At 38.2% G+C, this 27,444-nt stretch overlaps 1 protein-coding gene across 2 annotated transcripts; it reads right to left on the bottom strand.

Moving 5' to 3' along the window:
• On the bottom strand, nucleotides 1–26,671 carry LOC103023171 (PAK4-inhibitor INKA2). Of its 2 annotated transcripts, none has more exons than XM_007228508.4 (2): nucleotides 26,242–26,671; nucleotides 1–4,673 (listed from the first exon to the last, which is right to left on the bottom strand). In XM_007228508.4, exons 1-2 carry the CDS (start codon nucleotides 26,275–26,277, stop codon nucleotides 3,633–3,635), a joined length of 1,077 nt encoding a protein of 358 aa, XP_007228570.2. In that variant the 5' UTR covers nucleotides 26,278–26,671; the 3' UTR covers nucleotides 1–3,632. The 2 variants fall into 2 exon arrangements, with proteins under 2 accessions (XP_007228570.2, XP_015457493.2); XM_015602007.3 differs by lacking the exon at nucleotides 26,242–26,671 and adding an exon at nucleotides 6,851–6,965.
• Nucleotides 26,672–27,444: the final 773 nt, after the last annotated feature.

The raw sequence follows: 27,444 nt of genomic DNA, 5'->3' as shown, positions 1-27,444 counted from the left end.
TTCATAAAACAGTGTTTCAGTTTATAGAATCAGTGACTGGAAGTTACAGTTATCTGCTTTGCTAAAACATGTACAAACTAGACATCTGAGACATAAAAAGCACCATTTATACAGTACATTTCTATATTCAGTTCTGTACAAACCACCCTCTCAGAGAGGCTTTAATTAACTTTGCCCAGCAAAATTACTTTTCCAACTTACAAATCTCACTTGGGTACAAAAGTCTTTCCAAATTCTATAAAAAACAACCGTTGACATATTTGAATAATCTTTGTACCGTCAGAGCTCAGTATGGCTTTTGTGTATCAGCATGTACCCTTTCTAAAGTTTGGATTTGCTTGTGTGATGAGTTTTGGTTAACTGTTAATGATGCAGAAAGTACACCCAGTCGTCTGCTGTATTGCTTTACAATTTGTCTCTCGATTTTTTTACTGTTATAATTAGGAGTGGGAAAAAATATCAGTATTGCTATATATCGTATCTTTTCTTTTGCGATACATTACAGATACATCACAATATGTAGATCAGCCATCAATAATGTCCCCTGCTGATGTCCAATTATATACGTCTCACCACTACCAGAGGCACACTGCTGCTGCTGCAGCTCAGCCAATCAGCTGTCCCTCCTTCCCTGTCTCTAAACCCATACATCACCCAGTGCCCCTCTTAAACTACCCCTCCCATTTTAAGCCTTTTTCAAATTTGAGCTGAGGGTGGAGTCAGCAAAAATCAGGGGGGATTTAGTGCTCCTTTAAGTATCACCCCAATTTGACTTACTAAAGTTACTGCTTCATTACTCCATGTGGCACTAATTAAATAAATAATATTGTATCATGAGATGCCCTGTAATTCCCACCATTATTTATAATGTTATACATTTTAGAGGTCATTGCATTTAGGCCTGTCATGATGTTTTTTTTTGTAAAATAATGAAGAATATTCTGACATTGAATTGTAATATATAAATATATATTGTTTAAATAAACTACATAAATAGAACATAAATTAGATGAAACCGCTTTTTTAAACAAATGTGACACAACAGTGCTCAGCTTTTATGTTAATGGGCTCTCCACTCATTTGGCTTAATGCTAACATGTTTCCAAACCAATTCAAACGTGATCCAAATTATTATTTTTTTACATCATATGTGACATAGATGTGTGGATTGTGAGGATGTGTAAACAGCAAAAAAACACTTTAAATCTAACATTGTCAATTTGGGCACTTCAATATGTGGTATTGAAATCCAACACATATCTAAACTGCAGCAACGCAACTCTGTCTGAATGGCCAGATTGGGAATTCATGTGCTTTTAAATCAAGAAAAAGGAAAAAAAGACTTTGAATAGATGGCAAAATGACTGTGAGTAGAATCCAAAATGGACAGCAGCGGCGAGTTGAAGATTTCAGTGGGGATAAATTAAGTTAACAGAGCTCTGTTCCAATAATACTTAAAGGCTTTTGTCTTAGCCATGCGGTGTTCCTAATGAATTGGCAGAATGTGGCTACAGAAAAAAAAAAAAAAACTTTGTGTCTGCATACTGTGTCCTTTTTTCAGCGAGGCTCGAATGAATTTCTCTGTGATAATTCCAACTGCAACCTGAACTCACTTATAGTTAATGAGATTCTGACAATAATGAAACCGAAACTTCACATGAAGCAATGCTTTTTAGCGCTTGCATGCCACTTAAAAAGCACAAACTGTTCAGATTGATTTCATAAATGGACACATTTAAAAAGATTTTGTGAACAGCTTTGGATTTGGATGTAAAATCAGATTTGAGCCATTTGTCTTGCGTTGGAATACAACCTACAAATACTGTATGTGAATGACTTAATGATTAAACAGTGTGAAAGACAACAGCAGCAGTAAAACTGTATTCAACACTATTATGGTTAAACTTATCTGACAGTTAATCCATAGTTCTCAACTCTATTCCTACAAGACCGATGTTCCTTTGTGCTCACTTCTGGCACAGATCAGGTAAAATAACAAAACAACATAAATACGCCTCAATATACACAATGGGGAATATCGGTCAGCAAAAAAAAAAAAAAAACACAATAAATAAAAATCAGGTTTGTTTTTATATATATATTGTTGGCAATAATAATTATCATGACAGGCCTAATTGCTGTTTGCATAACAGTGCTGGAACTTTCTGAATTAAAAATGCGTTTAGAGGTTCTGTAACCACACCCTTATCAAGTATAGTACATGCTGAACATAATAAAGACTTATGTTGATTAGCTTTAGTGATCCTTTTCAGTGCTTTATATCCAGTGAATTACATCTTATCATATAACAGATGAGCTCACCATACAAGGTCATTTTTTTTTTAGCTTTTGTTAGCATTTTTTGATTCCAATCCCATCTGCAGACTAACAAAAAAACCTCTGTAAGTAGTCTCATATTGCCTCAGTATTCCCTCTGTTGCAGATTGAGTAGGATTAAAAAGGGATTAGGTGTGTCTTCAGGTGCTATGATCTCGTGAAGTGGTTGTTAATCTGATTGTAGACGTAGATTACAGTGACCAGGCCAGCTGTGAATATATGACCTCTTATGTGTTGAAAGTTTCTGATCTCTGAGAAAAACAAGGGTGTAATTTTGTTTTCGTTTTTTCCTTTAAGGGAAAGATTATAGGTTGATACAATGGTAAGTAAGAATATCTAAATACTGTGTGCTGCTTCATCTTTGGCCGTGGTTTACTGTTACGTGTACAATGGTGGTGTACACTGGTAGTGTCATCAGTGTTGAGTGTAGTGTTGATTAAGAGGCAGTTTGACAGCTCCTCTGTCTGTCCCACGTCTCTGACGTACTGAAGACAGAGCTTTATGTAAGCGTGGAGAAGCAGATGGCTTTAAGCTGTTTCGCTCTCTTTCTCTTTCCCTCTCTCTCTCTGTGCCATGAATAATGTAACCCCTGAAAACAGAGCCCGAAGTAAATGTGTGCCAAGCAGTTTTCCTGGATCAGTCAAGAGTAACCTCTTTTATACCTGGATAAAGATAGACAGAAGTCCCTGGTATTTTTTTCAGTACTACGTGGATACAAAGGTAGGTTTTTGTGCAACAGGAAACAGTGACAAAGGAAGCACAGTTGCTTTACATGCAGCAATACTTGGACTAGTAAACATGATTACTGAGGGTAGAGGAGTGGATGGAAAAACAATTAGAGCAAAAAATTTAAACCATAAAGTACATCAGTGGAAGGGTGCAGCGTATTCATTTTCTCATTGAGTTAAGTAGAGCCAGCGACGATTCATCATGAGAGGAAGACCTACTTTCACACCCTGAGGGTTCTATTAGATTGTCAGCTATGCAGTCTGAATCAAATCCTTTTTAATCTCAGTCAGTTTTTTTTTATTCCAAACCCCAATTTCCAGCTGTTTTCCACCCATCCTGTAAGCCAGGGGTGTCCAATCTTATCTGCAAAAGGCCGAAGTGGCTGGCAGTTTTCATTCCAGACAAGCATATGCACATCACATCAGCTGCTTTAAGACAAACCAATGTTTTAACAGGTGAACAACAAGTAAAATCAAATGCCTGTGCCGCTGGTTGCTTACGATGAAAACCTGCAAATGCACTTGCCCTTTACAGATAAGACTTGGCCCCCTGCTAATGTCCTCCTGCTAAACCCAAACAGCTGTATTGTAGTCAAACAGTGGCTGGACCTTCTCCACTGGTTCTGTAGGCCTCCTGTCAATGTAAAGTCCTAGGAACTGGCTCCTTTCCTCTACTGGCTGAGGGCAAGGCCTACCCTTTGCCTGCTGTCCCCCTGCCCAAAACGGCAAGTAGAAACTGCCCTTGGTTTTGCCTGCTTTCTTGGGTCTCTTCAATAGCTCAGCCTGTGGATCGTGACCTGGTGGCATCCATCCAGGTTTCTCCTTCAACAACTTCTCCCGGTCAGGTCTCACACTGCGCAGGAACTTCTTGAAGAAGTTACTGGTCAGTGAAAACTTTTTGCAGAACTCTTGTGATCGACTCGGGTGAAGCGGATGAGCTGGAGAGTCCGGTCTACTAAGTCCTCTCTCTCCTTCGTCGCAGTCTTTTTCCAGCTCTGGAAGGTCCAGCCAGTTGCCAACAAGGTCAGCAAGCACGTTGTCGCCCAACACTAGAGGCTGGCGGTTGCGACTGCGGCTCATAAGTGAGGAGGTCCAGTCGCTGGAGTCGTCCAAGCTGTCCTCTGTGTAGTCACTGTCCAGGGAAGGTCCCTCTCGTGAGAGGCTGTAGAGAATCCCAGACAGATCCACTTGGGACACATGTGCAGGTTGGGTCTGGTCATGGTGGTACTCCATGGGGGGCTGGCACACCTTCGGGCCACAGTATTCCACTTGTGGTGCAGTGTATCCTGAGATTCTCCTAGGCAAAGGCGTGCTCTCGCTCTCTAAGCTGGAGGTCGAGGGCGAAGTCCCAATGCTGCTGGGATGGGGATGCGGAAGCTGTCCTTGATCTTCTTGGCTGGGGGTTCGAGAAAGCTGACGTCGCTGCTCCTCAAGGTCAGGGGCAGGATTAGACGGTTTGGCTGGAGCCTGAGTCACGCAGCTCGACTTTCCAGAGATCTCTAGCTGCTCAAGTGCGGTTTGGACTTGAAGAAGTTTGAGTTCTTGCAGAGCTCCCATCATCGAGGTCATCTGAGCATGAAGACCATCACCAGCCTCCTTCATAGAGAGCTGCAGAGAGAAGGGGGCGAGGGAGGGGATGACAAAAGAAAAGAGATGACATGGTTAATTAACATGACAAGAGCCCAAACATAACCTTGGCTTTGTAAGCACTTGACATTTCACCTCACTTAAAGCCCTGTGACAACTACTTAGCATGCCAGACATTCATGATTTGCCATGCTTTTTGGAAGCTTTTAACAGGATTACAATCAAGGAAAGTATTTGTCCCGGGACAAAGCGATTCTAAGGAAAGATAGTGATCAAATTCTAAAGAAACACTTGAAACATTCAATCAGTCTCTACCTAATATGAAAGATTTCCTGGCTTAAGATTTCCTATCCTGTAACTTCTTGTTTAAGGGTATTTCTGTATTTTTGCCCACACGTGCCGTGTCGGTTTGTCACATGACCCACATTGAGCGATACAGCTTCCATATGGCTTGAGTCTGAGAGAGGAATGCTGCTTCCACAGCTGTGAGGTAGATTTGTCAGTACACCCACAGCACACTGAGAGCCAAGTCACGTGACTGCACTGTTTCTCAGTGGGGTAACGGTCCCCAGATTAACCAGCTAGAGTCGTGTTCGGACATGTATCGGTGCAGGAGGCAATAACAGTGAATGGTAACAATGTTCAGAAATGCAAAATAGCATCATGCTTAATGCACAGAGTAGATATTTTTTATTTTAAATCTGCTTATGAAACCTTTATTCTGAAAACAGGTGACAACTGTAAATATGACAGCAACATCTGAGGAAAAAATAGTTACATTGAAAAGCTTACTTACTGCTGTGTTGTGAGACTAAAAAACAGGCAAAACACATCAAATCTACTACATACAGTAGCTTCTTAAATTTTACCCGATAATCAACTGTAAAATGTAACATACAATCTACTAAATACAGTCTAAAGCAACCATTTACTCACTTTAAATAGAGTTTATTCCATATTAAAAACAAATATCACATAAATTAAACAGCATAATTACTTAGAATGTTTCAAAAAATTTCTTATTGGCATCTGTCATCATTTATTTGCATATGGGCATGCCCCCCTTCCCCTAACTCAGCATCAGTGAGACCTCTTGGTTACTGGGGCTAGCTTCTCTTGGGTTGTAGATCATAAGAGCAAGTTACCATTTTATTAACTGCATTGTGTACTTTTATGCTGTTTGAGAACCGCAAAACCATAATTTTGCTGTGTCTTAGCTACCAATACTGAACTGATAATTTATAGTGAAATGTTTCATAGTATTTCATTGCCAACTAAAGATCCCACACATTTAAAGTGCATATCGTCGCTTTCCAAAGAAAAACAGCAACTTTACAGGAGAGAGAAAAAACTAAACTTCCAATGGAAGTCAATGTAAGAAGAGTTTATTTCAGTTTTTTCAAGTATTTATATTGGTCCCTTCATCAAGAGATTTTGGGACCATCAAGGGACCATTTGGCTGTTTAAGTTATGTAATAAATAATAATAAAAAAAAAATTGGAGATACATGCTTCAATGGACAGGTATGTTAATTGCAAAGAATAATTAAAGTATTGTAATGTGTTTGTCTATTCAAAGCTTACTCTAAAAAACTGTAATATTCTGTTATTTATTAATAGTAAGCTATTCGTATTCTAAAGTAATATGCTGTAATCTTTCTCAACAGTGAATTACTGTTACCTTTGCTGTTTACTTACTTTTTTAAGTGTAACCATTGCATTGCACTCATCGACAGTAGATGGCAATGCAGAAATAAGCCTGTCACAATAACTCTTTATGTTGTCCACAAAATAATGGTGATTATTGATACAATGATAAAATAAGTTAATAATACAATTACATCCTCTTAAAAAGCAATGAACTGTTAATCACAAAGTATGTTAAGACACTGGAATTGATATAGAAACATTTATAAGCATCCTAAGTAAATAAAACCTACAATAAAAAAATTAAAACCCACAGTTTTAAATCGTGTTGTCGCATAACAGCTCATTCAAGTTATTTTAAGTAATGTAATTAACTTAAGTAAGTAATTAGATATATTGACAGGTCAAGTAATGTCAAGTACAGCTAGCCAGTAAAAACACTGACTATATATGAGCTTAAATTTACTGAATGTGAAACTTTATCCACTGATTATCGCAGATGACAATCTAGGCACGTATCAGCAAATCCAAACAAAACAGCTCTCAGCTTACCTTTCATCAACTTTCACTGAGGGGATTCCCTGCCTTCTGGATGCCCTGTCAGTCTCTAACGCTCTCACCTTTCAAAGGCCAAGGTTCCTGCTCTATATGTAGCTGTCGGCCAATTGGAGCCCGTGTTCTGCGCTGGCACCCAATCGGACCCGTCTAGACTTTAATCCCAAACAGAGGGGCCAGTTCACTCAAGCAGAATCGACTGACAATAAACGGGTGAGAGTTCCAGTGTTAGGGAGGGGGGGTCTGCCATATGTTAAGATGGTCATGTTTTACTGTCTCTCATATAATCATTAGATTCTCTAAATGACCTGAACCGTGGAAATAAGTGGAGTATAAATAATGAAAAATATCTTTCTAAATGTATTTGTGAATGCTAGAGTTTTTGGTTACCAGTAGAAATGCAAATAATTTGGAAAACAAAATGATTTGGCTAAAAGTAGTAAAATAAACTTTTAATGTTTTGGGTGAATACGTGAAAAACATAATAATTCTTAATATACAATGACTAATTAATTTTAAGCTATATTGTGCCTTGTTTGAAGGGGTGTGCCATATCGTAATATGGTAAAACTTGACATAAACTCTGAGCAGTCTGTTTTGTAACTGTTTTACTATTTATTAAATTGAACAATGTAATTAAAGTTACATTTTTGTTGTACATTTTTTATATTGTTGTACTATCATTATTTAATAAAAAATGTTGTAAAAAAATGGCATATTTGTACTAAATAAAACTATGTATTATTTTAAATATTTATTTTGAGTGTTCATTAAACATTTTCAAATTTAAGTTTAAAACTGTAATTGGTTGGTATACAGTGAAAAGCCCTACAGTATTTAAGTAATGTTCCAATCCATATTATAGCAAGAATTACTCAAATAAGTAAAAATAAATGACTTTAAGAAATGAAGGTCAGTCAATCCTAAACATTTAAAGAATTTTCAAAGTATCCTCAAGTGCAGTCAGAAAGACCATCAAAATGTTATGATGAAACTGGCTCTCATCAGGACTGCCCCTGTTGCACAGGAAAAATTTGGCCAGTAAAGTTTTAAGTTACTACATGGTTTCTTTTGTATTCCTTCATAGTTTGGATGACCTTAGTATTAATTTACAATTCAGAAAAAAATAATAAAAACATTGAATGAGAAGTATATGATATATATATATTATGTTTTAATACCAAAAGGAAGTGCGCGCCCCTTCGTCTGTTAATGCTTGATTAGACTATTTTAAAATGGCCAGTAAACCGAAATAACCCAGTCGGTCCACCTGATTTTCACAATAGCACGGAAAGAGGGAAAGTCTTTTCCTAGGAAAAAACAGTTCTTAACCATTTCCTAAGTTCATTGTAGCAAAATAACAATGGGAAACCCAGCTGTTTTTCCGTCTCCTCAGAAAATGTTGTTTTGAAGCATTGGGGTTTTTGTGTTTTGTCATAAAATTGCCTTTATTTCTGAGTTATCTTTAAACAAAGCTACGGTACAGTGATTATAGCCATCAGCTTGTCTGTATGCAGTGTTCTGGTGCATGCTTCACATATGGTGGACTTCATTAGTGATAATTAGACATCTTTAGGAGCTGGGTAACTGTACATAATTACTGTTTGCTTGGGTAATTCCAGGGGCATTATCACATGAACTGTTTCACTCTGCTACTACAGATGCCTACCGCAAAGGCTTTCAAAAAGATTGCTCCTGAATTATTCAGGGCCTCTTCTGTATGATACAAAGTTAATGAACATCACCATGTGCTTGTCTGCTGGTGAACTGATGTGCCGTGTCTTTACTCTCAAAACTATATGCTCAACTGAACTCTGAACAATACTTAGTGCTGACATTATCCAGCACTGCTAAATATGTTTTACTGGAAGAGTAAATAAATTATGAAGGTGACTGCTAGCCTGCTAATGTAGACAACATTTACTCATCTCATCTCATCTCAATGTCAACCGCTTTATCCGTGAAGGATCGCGGGGGGGGGCTGGAGCCTATCCCAGCAGGCATCGGGCGGAAGGCAGGATACACCCTGGACAGGCCGCCAATCCATCGCAGGGCAGACAGACACAGACAGACACACAGACACATTCACTCACACACTCACACCTAAGGGGCAATTTCAATCAAGGTCCAACTAGCCTGAACGTGCCGTCTTTGGACTGTGGGAGGAAACCGGAGAACCCGGAGGAAACCCACGCAGACACGGGGAGAACGTGCAAACTCCACACTGAAAGACCAGGGTCGCCCCAGCCGGGAATCGAACCCAGGCCGTCTTGCTGTGAGGCGGAAGTGCTACCCACTGCGCCACCGTGCCGCCCACAACATTTACTATAGATACATATTAATACACATGACTGCACAATCAAATCAATTCTGTATTAATGCGTCACGCTACTTCAAACTATTGTGTTGTGCTCTGAGCTGCCAAAAATCATTTGAAAACAGTATGTAAATCATGTGATCATAAACTGTTGCCTCAGGGGATGGCTTGAGAGAGCATCTTCCTGTATACACTACCAGTGTATACAAAAGTAGGAATCCTTCTTATTCCATGTTTTTCTTTATTTCTTTACATACTTTATTTTGTATATAGTAGATTAATATTACAGACATGAAAACAATGAAGGGACACATATGGAATTGCATAGGATAAAAATTGCATTAAAAAATAAGGTATTTGTTCTCCACATTAATCCCCTGATCTAAACCTGATGAACTGAGATGGTGATTTGAGGTGATTTGGGATGAGCTGGAGCTTCACAGCATGAAGGAAAAGCAGCAACTATTATTCAGCACCTCCAGAAACTCCTTCAAGACGCTGACAAAACTATTCCAGGCGACTCTCCCTCATGAAGATACTGAGATTTAAATACCAAGAGTCTGCAGATCTGTCCTCAAAGATAAATGTGATACTAAGAATAATCTAAATTATAAAACATATTCTGGTGTGTCGAAAATATTGACTGGTAGTGTATATTAATTCCATAATAACTTTCAAAAGCATATCATTTACTAGTGCATTATGCCAATGATGGCAATTAATGCAATTAATTGTATGTAATTAATGTAATTAATGTTTTTTTTTTAAGATTATCCTCCTTTTTTTGGCTCATGAAAAGTCTTTTATTTTGCCAGAACCTAAATACAGATTAAAGTTTGGTTTAATGTCACTTTTCTCTTTAAAACTAGACTTGTAGTAGTCACAGTACTTCAAATACAGTGACATAAATCAAGTTTATACTGACTTATTAAAAAAATACAGAGACCACCGGAGCATGTGCACGTTATATATCCTCGCTGTCCAATAAAAAAACAAGTATCACTATTTTAATTGCTTTTAGTTTACTACATAATTTGAACAGACAAACTGTCCCTTAGAACAATAGTACTTCAAAATGACCTGAAATAAACTCTTTTTACATTGACTTTCACTGAAAGTTTAGAAGTTTTTTTCTCTCTCCTGTAAAGTAGCTGTTTTGGAGACACTTGTTTTTCATTGGACAGCAACAATCTACTATATTGCCAATTGTATCTGCTGTCCTGCATTGTTTTTGGTGATGTAAGGTTTGGGTGGAGCTGTTCGGTCATGGAAACCCATTCCATGAGTCTCTCTGCACTCTACTGTTCTTGATCTAATCTGAAGCCACTTGAAGTTTGAAGGTTGCATGTCCTGCAGTGTTATTATTGCACGTGCTCACATTGTAATGGAGATGCTGTTCTAATCCCTATTCTGGATTTATTACCTAATATCTATGTTAAGCAGTTATATGGCAAGTGAGGTAGGGCCCACTATGTTCTTTTAGGCACATGTTCATTAGCAGATATTGGTGTACCATGATAACCAAAGCTGAAATCAGACATGGTGCCACTGGGATCCACATGTTTCTGATTAAATCCTGCATCCATTGCTAAGATATGGTCCTGTAATGGCCCATGGCACACGCCAGCCCGGATGTTTACTCTGGTAGTGTGTGCAGGTCCCCTGGTAATGTACAGAGGAACGAGGCTCAGGCTGTTAATAACCTCTTCCCTTGATTAAACTCCAGCCTTTCATGAGCTTCATTAATGAACATGTAAATGTCAGTCACTGTGCAGGGAAACGCTTCAAAGACAGATACAGGGAGCTGCTCTGCAGCACAGAGGATGAGACAGTGTGTAGCCGCCTGGTAAATGTTATTATTCAGTAGGGGTGTAACGATGCATCATGTCACGATGCATCGCAATGGCAAAATTTGCATTGTTCTAAGACCAGAGGTCAGAATCCTGCTAGTGCAGCCCAGAGAACCAGTGGGCGTAAGCAAATAGCGGAGGACATATGTCATCATCATTTCAGACTGAAGGCAATCCCACAACCACTTTTTGATGTCAGCCACTTTTTTTAAGCCAATCAACAGACAGTTGTTAGCTGTCCACCGTCCATAATTTATTTGTTGCAAGCCTCCTAAAAGGGTTTGTTATGGAGTTTTCGTTGCTCTTGGCTTGTGTGAGCTAAGGCTGAGCCTGGGGGGCTGTGGTTAGTGCCACAATTGTGGTGAGGTGTCCCTTAAAACAGTCAATCATAATATTTACTTAATAATAAATAGCACTTACATTAATATTTATACATGGAGCATTTAAATAAGGTGAATTTGGCATTGTGTATACACTTAAGAAATATATAAAAATTAGTGCTTCATTACACCCTTATCGTTTACACAACTTACTGTATTTTTCACACTACAAAGCGCTCCTTAAAACTTTTCTTTCTTTTTTTTAAAGTCAACAGTGCGCATTATAATCTGGTGCACCTTATGTATGAATTTTACCAGTCAGGTTGTAAAGAGCAGTAAAGTCACTCTGCTGAAGAGCACTGTTATACAGGAGTTTCGGTTTAGTGTCTCCAGCACCGAGGCTGCAGGAGTACTACCATTAGCTGCTAAATGCGCTAAGCGCTAGCTCTTTCGGCATTCAGAAGTGAGTATTATCAGCCTATAGCCTGCAGCTAACCATGGCTAGCACTGCTGGAGCAGCATTAGCATTAGTTCCTAGCCACGTATTTTCGGCCTGTAGCCTGCTGCTAACCCCACTGATAGCCTCACTACTCTTCCAATCTAACCTTGGCAATGAGGGTTTGTGACAAAACTGCAAAGTATCTAGGCCAGCGGATTCCAAACTGGAGGCCACCATGGAGTGCTGGGATGCTATGCCTTCATCATGTGACTGTTTTGTTGGCTTGCCATCAAAATTCCCTATGAACCTGCACTGCACAATAATAGATGATGATCTAAAAAAAAAAAAAAATACGTTTTATTCCAAACTGGAGACTTATTTGAATACCAGATGAAGCAAAAAGTACTAAGTTGTGTTCAGATATTTACATAGTTGAATAACCACATCTATACATTACCTTTGTAATAAGGTCCCAGTAGAAATGTGAATAATAATATCCAGTAAAACATCACTGCCATCATTAGTTACAGCTTCCTTAATGCTATAAATTGCTGAGCTGATTCTGAATGACTGCATCTGTGCATCTAAAGCATAATGAATGTTTGCTCACGGCAGGTTTTAAAATGACCCACTAAAATCAGGCACATGAGACCCAAGGCATGCTTTTAAACACACACAGTGCATAGACTCAGCTGGAGTGAAGAGGGGCTTTCACTGCATCTATCAAACAGCTACACAGCCACACACACACACACACACACACACACACACACCTATACAGAAAAGTGGGGGCAAAAACTTACACTCATAACAAAGTTGACCAAAGGTTATTTAATAAACAAATAAATAAATAAATAAATATTTTTTTTTACAAACTGACCTTTATTTAAATGATCTAATACTGATATTCATATAAACCTGAGATCAATATATATATATATATATATATATATATATATATATATATATATATATATATATATATATATATATACACACACATATCAAATACATTTAAATATTAGTCAAAGACAACACAAGTAAACACAAAATGCAGTTTTAAATGAAGGTTTACACTATTAAAAAAGAAAAAAAAAATCAAACCTACATGGCCCTGTGTTTGAGCCCCCAGTTAAAAAATAGCTGTGTTTTTTCACACCTGAGTTTAATTTCTCCAGCCACACCCAGGCCTGATTACTGCCACACCTGTTCTCAATCAAGAAATTACTTACATAGGACCTACCTGACAAAATGTACTAGACTAATATCTGAAGAAATTCAGGAACAAATGAGAAAGAAAAGAAATTAAGGTTATAAAGCCATTTCTAAATTTTTGGGACTCCACCGCATTACAGTCCATTATCCACAAATTGCAAAAACGTGAAACAGTGGTGAACCTTCCCAGAAGTGGCCGGCAAACCACTACCCCAAAAGCACTGTGAGCAAACACACACCACTGTAGTGTTTATGTGATCTGTATTTAAATTTATCATATCTCACTCGCATATAACCAACACCTTAAATTCCACCTTAAATGCACTACAACTGCAGTTTTATAACATGCGATAGTTTTAGAGAAACGAAACGTTAGTGAGCTGTTTTTCACTCAGTGTTACTAGAGCCTACTAGAGTAGTTAAACAAGATGTGTCTCATTTTTGGTAACATTGCAATCACGTTTTGAGAATTTCCTGTTCCACCTTAAATGCAGCGGAAGTTACATTCAGAGTAAATGCAAATCAATCCAATTTTTTAAAGAACAAATTCAAAACCTTTTTCTGGTTCTTTTTTTGACACTTTTCTGACACAAGTGGTGTGGAAGTGTGCTTGTTTATATTAAATGTACACTGTTGTGTTATGGACACATTCAATTATACTAATACAAAAAAAACATAAATGTAACTATGTAAACACTAACATGTTTAATAATGGTAGGATGAATGTTTTTATATGTATTATAGTAGTTATCTGAAAATCTCATTCATATGTGAACAAAATCTGAAATTGATTAATATTAAATTAAATCGAATTGGGACCTTGTGAATCAGAAAATAATCATATCTGTATATCAGTGGTGATCCACAGCCCTAGTTAACTCTGTGGCAGAGAGACCTATTTCATTTTCATGAGTTAATACAACCTTTCAGAGTGTACGTTTTGGAGGCAGGAAGTAAAGCAGCCTAGATTTACCAAACTAAAGTTCTAAGTGCACTTTTTTCATCACTCTGCTCATTAAATATGAATGTTATGTTGTGTGGGTCATCAGTAGAAATGGAATCTGAGCCTAGGGGATACAGAGTGTATCTCTGTAATGCACTGGGACCTCTTGACGTATGTGTGTGTATGCGTGTGTGTGTGTGTGTGTGTGTAAGAGAAATTTGGTTTTGTATGTTTTACTGTACAAATAGCAGAAAAAACTGACTGAATCACAGGATCAGCAAAAAAGCTCCTGACAATGAATTTTATATACCAATGTTTGAATTTTCAAAAACTAAGAAGGCAGAAAGGGAGATACTTACATATATAGTATCTCAAGATGTTTTTGAATATTTTTTGAATATTTTATCATATCTTTTTTTTGTACTTCTCTCCAGGACATCACCACACATTCTGAACATGTTCTGAGCCAAACAAGTCATCAAGTATCAGGCTCTTGGACTGCTTGTCTTCAGGAAAAGGTTTTCTAGCTTTCTTGTGCATCAGCTTTAGAAGAGGCTTTGTTGCAGGACCGTGCCATGCAGACAGAGTTGTTGCAGTGTGTAGCGTATGGTCTGAACACTGCAGGCTGACCTCACACTTCTTCAAGCTCTACAGCAACTCTGGCAGTACCCATGCGTCTATTTTCAAACCCAACCTCTGGATACTATGCAGAACATGTGGACTGTTCTGAGTGGAACCAGTCATGGAAAACAGCTATATGACCTTGACCATCATGCTTCAGCTAAGTTTTAGTGAGGTGGCAAGCTTCTTGTAGCCTAGGTCATCTCTGTGGAGAGCAACAATTATATTTGTCAAATTCTCATAGAGTTTTCTTTCCATGACGTGCCAGGTTGAATATCCAGTGGCCAGCATAAGAGAATTGAACCCAAAACAACAAATGTAACAGGCCTGCTCCCCTTTCATACCTGATACCTAGTAGCTCTAACAAAACGCATGATATCTGGGAGGGAAAATGGCTAATTGGGCACAATTTCGCTAAACTGCAGTGTGAAACCAAAACTAACTGGATCAAAAATATAAAATGTAACAAAGACATGAACCTTGGTGTGGATTTTCACCCTTAATTGTGGTTCTGTGTTGCACCAGAAAAAGGATTCCACAATTTTTGTGGTAAGAAAGTTTCCATTAGTTTTATTTTAAGCAATCTCTGTTCATCCATTTATCATGAAATGTTTATACATTGCAAAGGGCAGCTTTTTAAATAGTGTGGGAATATATAAACTTGGACATATTTATGACCCTATGTCCTGAGATTGTATAAAATAGTATATCAGTGTGTGTGCGTGCTTACTTGAATGTGAAGGAGCCCAGAGGTCCAGACTGAAGCCCTCGACACTGGGAGGTGCTCTAATTGACAGTTTCCTGGCAGACCTACTTTTGGGACCAGCAATTTATATAAGCACTGGCAACTTGCACTGCTGATAACCTGCTCTGATATACAGCAATTTGGAAGGATGGAAAAGAAAATAAACTGAAAGTTTCTCAACAACCTGAAATAAAACACTAATCTTAGGGCTGCACAATATTGTTACAAAACTGATATTGCAATGGTTTGTGTTCTTTCTGAGTTTCCCTGTGGCTGTGTATACACCAGCTCAGAGCCTGATATCAACGAATGGACAATGTTTTTATTTATTTTATTTCCGTCGAATTGGTACTCGATTCATGAAACTGATTCACTTAATGAGTAGACTTCACACTCAACCCATCGTAGAAGTTCTTCAAAGCACCCAAACACCACACAGATCACATGATAATTTACTAAATATCAGCAGATTTTTAAGTTTAAACGTCTCCCAGCCTTTAATTATTTGCATTATTTTCTGATTTTCTCTGCTTTTCAGCAAAAGAGTGAATCAAAACACTGAACAGTGACTTGGTTCTTTTCCTAAACTTTGATCCCAAATGGGCGCAAACATGGGGGTGGGGCTAATATTTAGAGTTAAGTATAAAAAAATACCATTTACATATTATGTTCTTACTTAAAATGAGGAATAAACATCACATTTATCTTTTCAGTTTTTTTCTGTTATTATTAATAAATAAATATTAATATTATAATATTTAGTTCCATGTTGGATCTTCTATTATTTCATTAATTTCTGATATTTTAGGTTATTGCTAAGAAATCATTTCAGTATCTGTATTGAGATATGATGAAAGTCATAATTTTGATTTGTGACAAAACCAACTGATAAAATCTATATCTACCAAATAAGTCATGTAAAAGGAAATCAGTATAAATTTACCTTTTTTACTAAATTCTAGCCTGTTTCAAGTTGTAGCATCTCATTTATGGTTGAATTTGCTTCATGTTACATTAGACATCTCTCAATATAACTATTGATTATTGCTTATGCACACAATGCTGTGCAATCCTACCAACTCTAAGTGTTAATGGAGGACAGACATGGTGTTAATCTGTCAGCTTGGCTGACTGCTGTCATTTTTTTAGCTTTGTGTTAAAAATATCTCTCACACGTGTTTATTAAATCCTCTTTGTCGGCTGAAGCGCTGCAAAAAACAGCAAACCTCCTCCAGACAAAATCCTCCAGAAAAATCCATTTGCATGCATTTCCATGCGATAAGGTAAGTCGAGACATTTCCTTTTGACCTATTTAGAGTGAAATGCGGCATCCACACACACTCATCAAAGCTGTTTGTGCTCAGTTCATGCTCAAATCTCTATCTGAGATTTGAATATCAGTGTCAGACACTTTATGTACACTACAACTGATAAGGGCAGCGGTGTGTGAGAGATACGTTAGCATGCACTCTGAAATCTTAACATGGACAGGGAAGGAAGTAAAAGCTATTAGGGAAAGTGGTTTACTGATCATTTTTCTTTTTTTTTTGTCTTACTCTGTCTGGCCAGAGCAGGTCATAATATGCAGGTCACCACAGATGCAAATCTTAGGCTGCGACCGATGACGTTCACAAGAACACGAGTACAGACAAGAACACAAATAAAGAAACGGTCATGGTTTTGTCTTTCTATCTCAGTTAAGCATGAACTAACTTTTTTTTAATGTGTTTTGCCATTTAGCACAAGCTAACACTAATGTGTGGTAGACAGCATATCAGTATATACATGGCATGGCGAGCAACAGCTTGTTTGGATAAAAGTGTCAGAGCCCTTAAACGGCACACTCTGTTTTTAATCATGATTTTAATAATAAATATCACAGAATATTGTTGCGAATAATACAATGCATTTTTAAGCAACTGACTCCACTAAAATCAATATAATTCTACTTTGTCAATCAAACAGACAAAATAATTGAATAGATAATAATACCCAGTTATCACAAAAGAATTCTGTGACCAATTCATTTTTTTTATTGATTAACACCAATAAAAAACATTATCAATCTTTATCAATCTCTATAAATGAATGAATCTCTCTAAAACTGCACAGACTTCACTGCAGTGCTTCTGAAGATAAGAACATTCACTGACAACTGAGGCTGTGTGAGGTTACCGTTCACAACTCCAGCACAATAAACACACTCACACACGCACAAGCACATGTACGCTCATCTCGCTGCTGCAGCTGCTGCCAGGCCAATTTTAGCTGAGGGGAAGGAAGGGCTGTGTGAAGAACAGGAGTGAATGAGTAAAGGTCTGGCTCTACACTGGCCCATTCTTATACCAGCACAAAAACAGCAACACAAAACAAGCCTGTTCCCCCAGAACCCAGCGCACTCCACCTCTGAGCACAATTACATTCACATGCCACTCCAGGCTACCCCTGAATTTACGGCCTAAAGCGTATGAGACATTACTAGGTCAAGCGAATGAAGTTAAAAATAGAATCCATGTTTGCTAATCCGTGATCCTGCGAGCACTAAAATGTTGTGGTGACTGAAGCAGACGTTGATGCCTCTGTGCCTCTGTGATGCACTGGATTAGATTTGTACAGGTAGTCCAGTGAGATGGTCTTTTTCTACTGGATAATAGGCATAGAAGAAATTATTTAATTAAATATCACAATATTGTTTTTTATAATACTGTATTGATTCTTAAAAAAAGTATTGATTTGTAATGATTTGATTTGATGCTTCATATGTTTTTTTTTTTTTACCTACATTGTAAATGAATACTAGAGTCATCCAAACTTACGAAGGAACACATAAGAAATCATGTAGTAACTTAAGTGTTCAATAAAGGGGAGCTGTTAACTTGCTGTTTCTGAGGCTGGTTACTCTGTAGAACGTATTGTGTGCAATAGAGAAACTCTTGCTCTTCTTTTCCTGAGGAGGTCCTGATGAGAGCCAGTTTCATCATAATGTTTTTGATGGTCTTTACGACTGCATTTCAGGATACTTTCTAAATCTTAGATTTTTTACCGAATTGACCTGATGAGTACTGATGATAAAAACTGTATCTTTGAGGGTGAAGTCTTAGTTAGTTAACTAGATAATAACGTTAGCTAACAGCTAACAGACCATTTGTCCATTTTTGCTGAGGCAGAAACACTTGTACTACACACACTCCTACGCCACTAGCCACCATCCAAATAATATCTGGTCAGCAATGGTCTTATGGTGGCCACTTGCCGTTATTAGACACAGCAGATGGGGGTACAGCAACAGATGGGCTACAGTCAGTAATTGAAAACCTACAAAGTGCACCTACGAGGAGTGTGCAGCTGATAAAATAGTTAATTGATGTAGGCACATAGACAGATCTACCTCACATCCTATAACTCTACCTACATTTACAGTAGATATCCACTGCAGTGTTGGCCGTATATATTAGTTTATCTGACACATCCTGCCATGCTGAGTCCAAAATAGCCTTTAGCTCCAGAGGGGTCAGGGTTCACCCCTCAGTGACCTCCGTGCCACACACAGACTGACCCTGTCGACCTCTGGTGGCATTCACACTTGTGTCTGACGGACAGTATTCAATTAGCAAGGTCAGTGAGGCTACAGCATTACAGACAGGTGAAGTAGCTACTTATCACTTACATTCTTTACTATTTTTAGTACGAAAATTACATTTTTCAGTTGCTGATGAATGACATATTTGCAACTGTTACAATTGTAGGCAAAACTAATGAAGAACCAGTCAGGAAACTCTTAACTTTCTCATTTGGGCATAAAAGGTATGTGTGGCACCAATCTGCCAAAATGTCAACGAGCCAGCGTACTCTTAAAAAGAAAGATACCAAATGGAACCAAAAAGAAGGATGTAATAGAAGATATGACTTTTTGCTCTCAACAACCAAAAGCCTTTATATAAACTAGTCCTAGGTTTAGAATTTAGATTCTCTGCCCAAGATCTCGGGCCGAGTTAGGCTGAGTTTTACCACCTCTTTCCTTGTGCTCTGTTGTGTCGGGCTCAAGAAAATGGTCTGTGATGTAGGCCCACGTATTTTAATACTTTTTTTCTACTTTTAATAAAGCTTTGGTGTGGTGATCGCAATATAGCAAAGTAATTAATCAAACTGTGGTCATTTAAAATTTTAAATAGCTGCACCAGCACCTACACTTTGGAGTTCCTTTCTTAATAGTTGTTCATTAACATCATTCTGAACAGATTTCGCTCATTCACACAACTCAAATTTGTAATTAAATTGTCAGTTTTAATGCTCTACTTAATAAAAAAAATGTCAGGTTTAAATTGGGCTCATAATGACAGTTTATGGGGCGGGCCAGGTCAGGATAGGACAGGTGTACAGGCTTTGGCTAGATTTTTTGTGCCTAATCTAAGCTGTAGTCCACAGTAAGATCCATAAATTCAAAGCTCCAGAAGCTCTGCCTCTTTTTTAAATTTCCCTTCAATCCCTATGTGTTAGATGTGTTGTTGGTGCAAACAGTTTGGACAGAATGAGGCATAGGAATATCCACACCTGTATAAATTGTGAGGTGTGAGTGGGGATGAACACTGGCCAGTGTATTCATGGCAAGTCAATTTAAATTAAACAGTTTGAAAAGAGTGACAGACAGATAGGACATTACAATTACAAGGTTTTGCAGGCATTTACAATTTCTTGACATACAGGTTCATGTGTGAACTACATACATCACAGCCAGTGCTGTGTCCATTAATGTTGCTAGAGACTGCTAGAGTAGTTCAACAAGATGTCTAATTTTTAGTAAATTTACATCTCACTTGCATTTAGCTTTGGAGTTTTCCACCTTAAATGTAGTGGCAGTTAAAGCCTGTTTTTAAGGTCTTTTCGGACAGTGAAGTTGCACAGAAGTTTTTGAGCATCACAGCTAAGTGCATATTTACATTACATATTCTGTTTTTGTGTTGTTAAATAATTTTAACAGTTTGTAACTGTCAGGTTAATTCTTTATGTAAACACTAAACCGTGTAGTGGGTTCGTTGTAAGATTACGACATTAGTGCAATGAAGGTTTGCTTTATTAAATAAAATGCTGGAGTCAAATTTGGCTTTTTTCTTTTTTGTCAAAAATGACTCTCCTCTTTGACTCTTTCCTTACTTTTATGTCCTGGGATAAAAGTTGCACCACTTTGCCAAAATGGCAGACAGACAGCCATGTGGCATCCCTGGCAAAAGCAGCCCATCTAAAGCTGCAGTGCCAGACTGCTCTCCTCAGGCAGCCGGGGCAGGGGGTCTGGGTTTCTTTCTAAACGCATCTGTGGATCCAGGCAGCAGCCGAACGCTCCTCTTCCCATGTTAGCAAACTTAGATATGGCATCCGTGAGTCAAAATGGCATGGGCTTGCCTCCCCTTATGAGGGTTCCAGCTGGCAGACGCATGGTTAATTTGGTGCTGCTTCTGAAGAAGCCGAGAAGGCATTGCCTGGTCTTGTGCCGTGGATGTGGGTTCAAGTGTAACATCTCTATGAGCAGAAGGTTCCAGAATGAGTCAAAACCAGTTTGCTAAAACCTCGATAGATTTCTTTGTGTGGCTGCCAAGAGATTTGTATATGAGCTCTCTAAATTCTGGCCTCAAGTGCCAAGCGCATCGAGTGTGCACTGCTTCTGCTCAGCACAACCTTATCAACTGAAACCAAGCCTGTTTCAGAGCTCCTGTTGGGTTGACATCAAGCATGCTAGCGTGGACGTGAAGGGAGAATATCACAAGGCTAGGGTTACCATTCTTGTCATGACATGAAACAGCTGGCAAGCCATTACTGTTAAATGATCTGTTTTAGTTAGCCTCACGTTCACTTTTACATTAGCTTTCTTCAACCTGCTATATCACTCAACAATCTACTGCTACTTTCATTTCAGGATGTCATACAGTAAATAGGTAATTAAAACCATTTAGCCGCAGTGGTATTCAGGAAGACAGATACTGTAACTGCTAGACAATCTGTGGTTTAGTTAAAAGGGACGACTAGACAAACTATTTGCTTTTTATTTAAGTCATTATATTATTGTATTAACTTCAGGAATGTTCTGAAGCAAACATCAAGAATTTTTTTTGTCTTAGATGCTTAAAAATGGACATTAAAATTGGCTGAGTCAATGACTACATACAGCATGAACATTGTGGCTCTATATCCTTTTTTTCTGTCAAATTTGCAGCCAGAATATGTGCAATAGAGACCAGAAGTGGAGCCAGATTCGGCTAATCATTTGGTAGACCCAGCCCCTTCTCACACAATAAGTATCTCAGTCCACCTTTACTGAGTTTATATCTTAATGAGCCAGACCATTCAGAACAGGGATTTTCCAACAGTAAACCTGCAATGCATGAGTTCTATTTTAGCAATCTTTAGGCAAGCCGTCAACCACGCTCCTCACAACTTAAATTAATGGCATGTCAGTATGTCTTTGCTATCGTGATGACTGGAAAAGTATGGCTTGTGCAGCTTAAAATGTGTAAAAGGCATGTATTAATTATCTTAATTAATAAATTAATTAATTAATGGGTGTGTTTTGGGCTTAACGTGCAATAAACCAATCAGCATGTCACCTGCCATTCCCTTTAAGAACCATGTGTTCTCTGACTTTGGTGAATTGCTATTTTAATGGCGCAGTTACATGGACAGGGTGTATGTGCTTTGGGGATGCACCTGTGTTGACAGTTCACTACCAAGATACTATAGCAATCAACGTCTGACTATTCACGTCGGTCTGGGTTGTATTCAGATATTGGCACACCTGTGTTTTTCATTTCCAAAAAAAGCAATATGACAGAAATTTACCTAAACACGCCTTATTTCCAGACTAACATATGTGTAGATATATTCACATGCATCGAGACATTGTGCTGAACATGCTTATCTACAGTTGTTTATCTTATCTAAAGGGCAAGGTTATTAATTCACTGACACCTTGTAGGAGACTGAACTTTCTAGACTTGCCACTTTCACAGCTCACACTTCTGTAACTGTTTTTCTTTATATATCACTTTTAGCATTGGTATGACTCACAAGAAACATTCAGGAGGCCGAAAAAAAATGTTTGATGTTTCATTTGGTGTCTTTATAATCCTCAAGTTCATTCTGGAGGGTTTTGATAACATTGGTTGCACATTGTGTTGACAGTTTAGTACTGCAACTGGACAAATAAGTGCTTCTAAAAAATTTGGATCTTCATTTCAATAACTGTAAGCAAGTCTGTGCCATGTTCTACCCACATTTAAAGAGTCTTTTTAGTAATAAAAAGAGATTAACTAACATAATTTAAACAACAAATCTAAATGTCCTTCCTCTGTGTCCCTTCAGAATCAAAGCTTTGGTATTGTGTTATGTAATCAGTGTTTCAAAATTTTAAGTAAATAGGCTTTTGCAGAGCCCATAACTGAGCAAAAGAGCTGAATCACCAAACAGCCCCTGTGTTCTTTTGTTTTTGCTAATGGTTAGGGGTGAGAGTTCACAGACTAGTGGATAGAGAGTGATACATGAAGAGACAGGACATGACCAGAGTGCAAATCCCTGCTGAAAGATGCTTTTAGAGGGTTGTGATTAGGGTTGCAGCGGTAACCGGTTTCACGGTATACCGTGGTATTAAAATGCACGGTTATCATACCGTGTGTGTTTGCTTATTACCGGTAAAACGCAAGCCAGCGGTGAAACTCACCCGCGCATGCGCAACTCTGCTCCGCTTCAGCTACTCAGCACACAGCGGTGAGAACGGCAGAAAGTGCATCAGACTAGAGCTTCATTAACAATTATTATTGTTAATGAAAACGAACCAAATAACGAAAACTGAAAGTGAAACTTAACTAACTTATTTATAAGCGCTGTTTTCACTCCCGCAGTTCTACAGCGGGAGGTGTTGTGCTGATTCTGTCCGCGAAGCGGGAGTCGGATTTAGCAGGGAGTCAGATTCGGCACAACAGCGGCAGCGCGGCTGCACCTCGCGGTCCGCGGTGTTAGTTGTAAGCGCTCGCGCTAGCCGCAAAATACGACAGAAAACACTGAGAAACTGCAGAATTATGTATTGGACTAAAATGAGCACGAGGAGATAAAAGAGAATCTTTACCTGTGAGTAGCTCACATCAGAACACGCAAATCTCTCTCTCTCTCTGTCTCTCTCTCTCTGTGTCTCTATCTCTCGCACGTGAACTTCTCCGCACTGTGTTTAGCTGTTCTTAAAAATCATTTTAATTAAATAATAGTTCTATGCTTCTATGTTAGTGTTAATTAACATAATTCTGATCATATTTCGCTCATTCAAACAGCCTGAAAACAGACTTGTAATCAACAAGCTTGTAATCAATGTGGTCACAGCTAAAGGAGGAAATACATCAAACCTGTTCTCCCATCTTCGAAAACACCACCCCGCTGTGCAGCGGAAAGTATGTGTTCAGTTTATAATTTTAATCTGAACATAAATAAAAACCTCTTTGTAGTCGTGCACAACCCATGCGGTAAGCGCCCGCAAAAGCGCTGAGTTATCCGAAATTCGGGCACGCAGGTACAGGCGTGAAGTGCGTGCTACGATGGATTCACGTGTCCGTGTAAAGGTCCTGGCCGGACTGGATGTGAAAGACGCCATTCATTTACATGCGTTTATTTTCAAATTCTGACGCGCCTGTTTTTCATATGTTGAAGGTTTTAAGGTATGAAAGCCTTAAAATAGAAATCTCTATTGTGAGGATCATGTCAGAAATAAATCCCCTCTTTCTGCAGTATCTGGTTATATACCAACTTTTTATATATATATACACTCACACCAATAGTTCATGAAAGATTTGTTTTTGTTTGCTGGGCATTAACCAGGAAACTGATTTAGTTCTCTATATTATAAAATATGTTTATCAGTATGATGTTTAGTGTAGCTAGGGATAAGAAAACTATCTAAATACTACAAGGATTCCTCAGCAGAAATGTATGAAACTTATTCACCAAATTATTTTAATTTTGTTTTTAGTCATGGGTAAGATTTTACATATTTGTGGAATCCAAAGTGATACATGAAGAGATGAAGTATGAGCACAGTACATGCTGAATTACCTAAAGAATAAAGGTAATGAGAAATACACAATCATACCAAGAGCACTCAAAAGCTTCTTTAACACAAATTAAGGCAGATCCTGGGCATTAACCAATAAAAACTATACTTCTATACGTCACATATGGTTTATAATTAATTATTTATGTGGCCACAGTCACATGTCAAAGCAGAGGATAGGAATAACAGCTTAATGCTGAGGATTCCTCAATAAAACAGTCAAAACTACCAGAAATAAATGAAGGAAACTGACCTACCATACAGTGTCTGTACATTATCTGACTAACAATCACTGTGCTACTTTATGTACTGGTGGAATCAGGAGTAAACACATGTCATGGCATGAAACATATAATCCTGTTCCAGATTTTATATATATATTGGTGGTTGTAAACAGAAGCCCACTAAAAGCATGCTTTTGGCCCTCTGGGAGAGATATGCTATCTGGTTTGGTCTTAATCTAATCTAAGAAATAAAGAAGTGAGCATTCCAGAGCAACAGAAATAAACAAACAGCAAAAAAATACAATGCAAAGCCTGTATTGACTATAAGACTTAATTTAAAGCAGCAACCCTTAGATTTTTTTTATTAAAAGAAGTTGTGTTACTAAATAAAAAGTAGGCAAAATATTCATAGAATAAATTCCAATAATGTGCTTCTGCTACTATTCCTGCAAAGCTACATACTGTATATTCATTATAAAAGCAGGGTGTCTGTTTCTGGTTATAATATCTTCTGCTGGTTACCTGAGCAACCATGGTGCTGATACAAGAGCTACTGCGAACACAGAGATATCATCTGCCCATTCACACATCATCACACCACCAGAGAACCAACAAATTAGGACTGAAGAGAAGCTGTTTGTTCAATCTGTCAAGTTTTCTGGACGTTCTTAAAACATTTTTAATTCATATTTCTGGAAACATTCTGGAAACATCGCTTCAACATTACTTGTGTCAAAGTTGAATTTTTTGTAGTTTTGGGAATGTTACTTTTAACGTTTTGATAACGTTAGTATTTGTCTAGCTGGGAAGCAAACCATTATTATTTCACACTTGTTCTTGGTACATTGTTTACATAACTTTGCAGGTTAAAATTCCTGGAACCTTTTCAAAACGTTGCCAAAGGTTCTCTGTTGGATGGGATCTAACATTCTCCACACTGGTTAGGGTCACGTTTTCTGGATGTTTGTACAATGTTTTTATTGAATGTTTTTAAAAGGTTCAGGTAACATTGCTGCAACATCACTTGTGTAAGTGTTATTTTTTGTTTTGGGAAGGTTACTTAAACTTTGCCAATTGTTCTCTCTTAGATGAGATCTAACAGTCTCCTGGCTGGCTTGGGTCAAGTTTTCTGGATGTTCTTAGAACATTTTTATGTCTTGCTTTATAACGTTCTGGTAACATTTTTGCAACATCACGTGTATCCATGTTTTTAGCTTTTTAGTTTTGGGAATGTTAATGTTTCGATAATGTTAGTATTTTTTTTTTTTTTACTTTCGTTGAACATTATTTCTGTAACGTTACAGGTTACAGTTTGATGTTTTCAAAATGTTGCCAAAACGTTTTTATAATGTTCTCTGTTAGCTGGGACGTTAGTTAAATGTGCAGAGCATCCAGATGTGGTGGGCATGTGGTGAGTCAGCTCTGAAACACATGAACATGAACCCTGAGAGATTGTAGTCAGTAATTAAACAGTAAAAACAGGGAAATTACGAAATAACTCAGCGAGAAAAGCACATTTAACGCTAATGTTGCTGATAATCTATTAGCTAGGTTAGTTAACATAAGGTTAGTGAAGTTATGTAGTAGTTAAACCTGTGCTGTGAGTGGAGAGGTTCAGAGGACAGTACCTACCAGCTCTTGTCTCAGTCTCCTCAGACATGTATCCATGTTTTAGTTTCTCTCAGATCTGATATAAAGCTCTGTCCGTTTCATTAATGTTAAAGGTAATGATCTCAGTAATCTCTCTCCGCTCCTGCTTCATGTCTCCTGCCCGGTCCTCAGTGCTCCTCAGGCATTGCTCCTCCTCAGTTTGAGAAGAAGCTCTCGGGTCTTCAGCTGCTCCCAGTCCCTCAGTCCTCCTCCCCGGAGCCCGGGCACGGTGTTCCCGCGGAGCAGCTGTCCTAAAGCAGCGCTGGGAGGCGGAGAGGTGAGCAGGACCGGCAGCTGCTGCTGTCTCGGTTCTCCGACAGGAGCTACTGCTCTCCGATCAGCTGCTGCTTCTCTCTCTGAGCTCCGGACTGAGAGAATTCCCGCCAACCAACCTGCGCGCGCTTCCCGCCCTCACAGCGTCTCCTCCACTGGAGCTAAAAGCTAACAAGATACAGACACAGAGCAGAGTATAACACACACACACACGTGTTTCTCTCTCTACAAAACAGAATACCGTTAAGATTTTTCTTTATTTCAGTAGTTCAGTTCGAAATGTGAAACTCATATACTATATAGATGTATTACACACAGAGTGATCTATTTTAAGCGTTTATATATTTATTTTGTTATTGATGATTAAGACTCAAAGCCAATAAAAACTCAAAAATCAGTGTCTCAGAAAATTAGGATATTATATAAGACCAATTGGTACTTTTGGCAGTGTGCCAAGTCCTGCTGGAAAATGAAATCCGCATCTCCATAAAAGTTGTCAGTAGAGGGAAGCATTGCACTGACTTTGGACTTTGGATATAGGGATATAACACAGTGGATCAACACCAAAAGATGACAGCACATATATAAATATACATGATATGTCAATATATTTGATTTCAGTAACCTACTAGTGCATCTAAAAAAAAAGGATTTCATTAAGAAATTTCTTTATTTCAGTAATCTGTATCTCCATAAAAGTTGTCAGCAGACTGAAGCATGAAGAGCAGTAAGATTTTCTGGGAAAACTTGACTTAACTCTGGATATTATACAGTGGGCCAACACCAGCAGATGCCATGGCTCTCCAAACCATCATTGACCATCGGTAAATTTTGCATTTCATTTAAGGGTTAAGGACCCAACATTGGCAGCTTACCAAGCCTAGTTATCAAATACTTAAGATACCCAAGGGA

The sequence above is a fragment of the Astyanax mexicanus genome, chromosome 24 (assembly GCF_023375975.1).
Source record: "Astyanax mexicanus isolate ESR-SI-001 chromosome 24, AstMex3_surface, whole genome shotgun sequence".
In the NCBI taxonomy this organism is placed as follows: Eukaryota; Metazoa; Chordata; class Actinopteri; order Characiformes; family Acestrorhamphidae; genus Astyanax; species Astyanax mexicanus.
The sequence above is the reverse complement of the archived record's forward strand: the minus strand, read 5'-3'. Positions and strand labels throughout refer to the sequence as shown.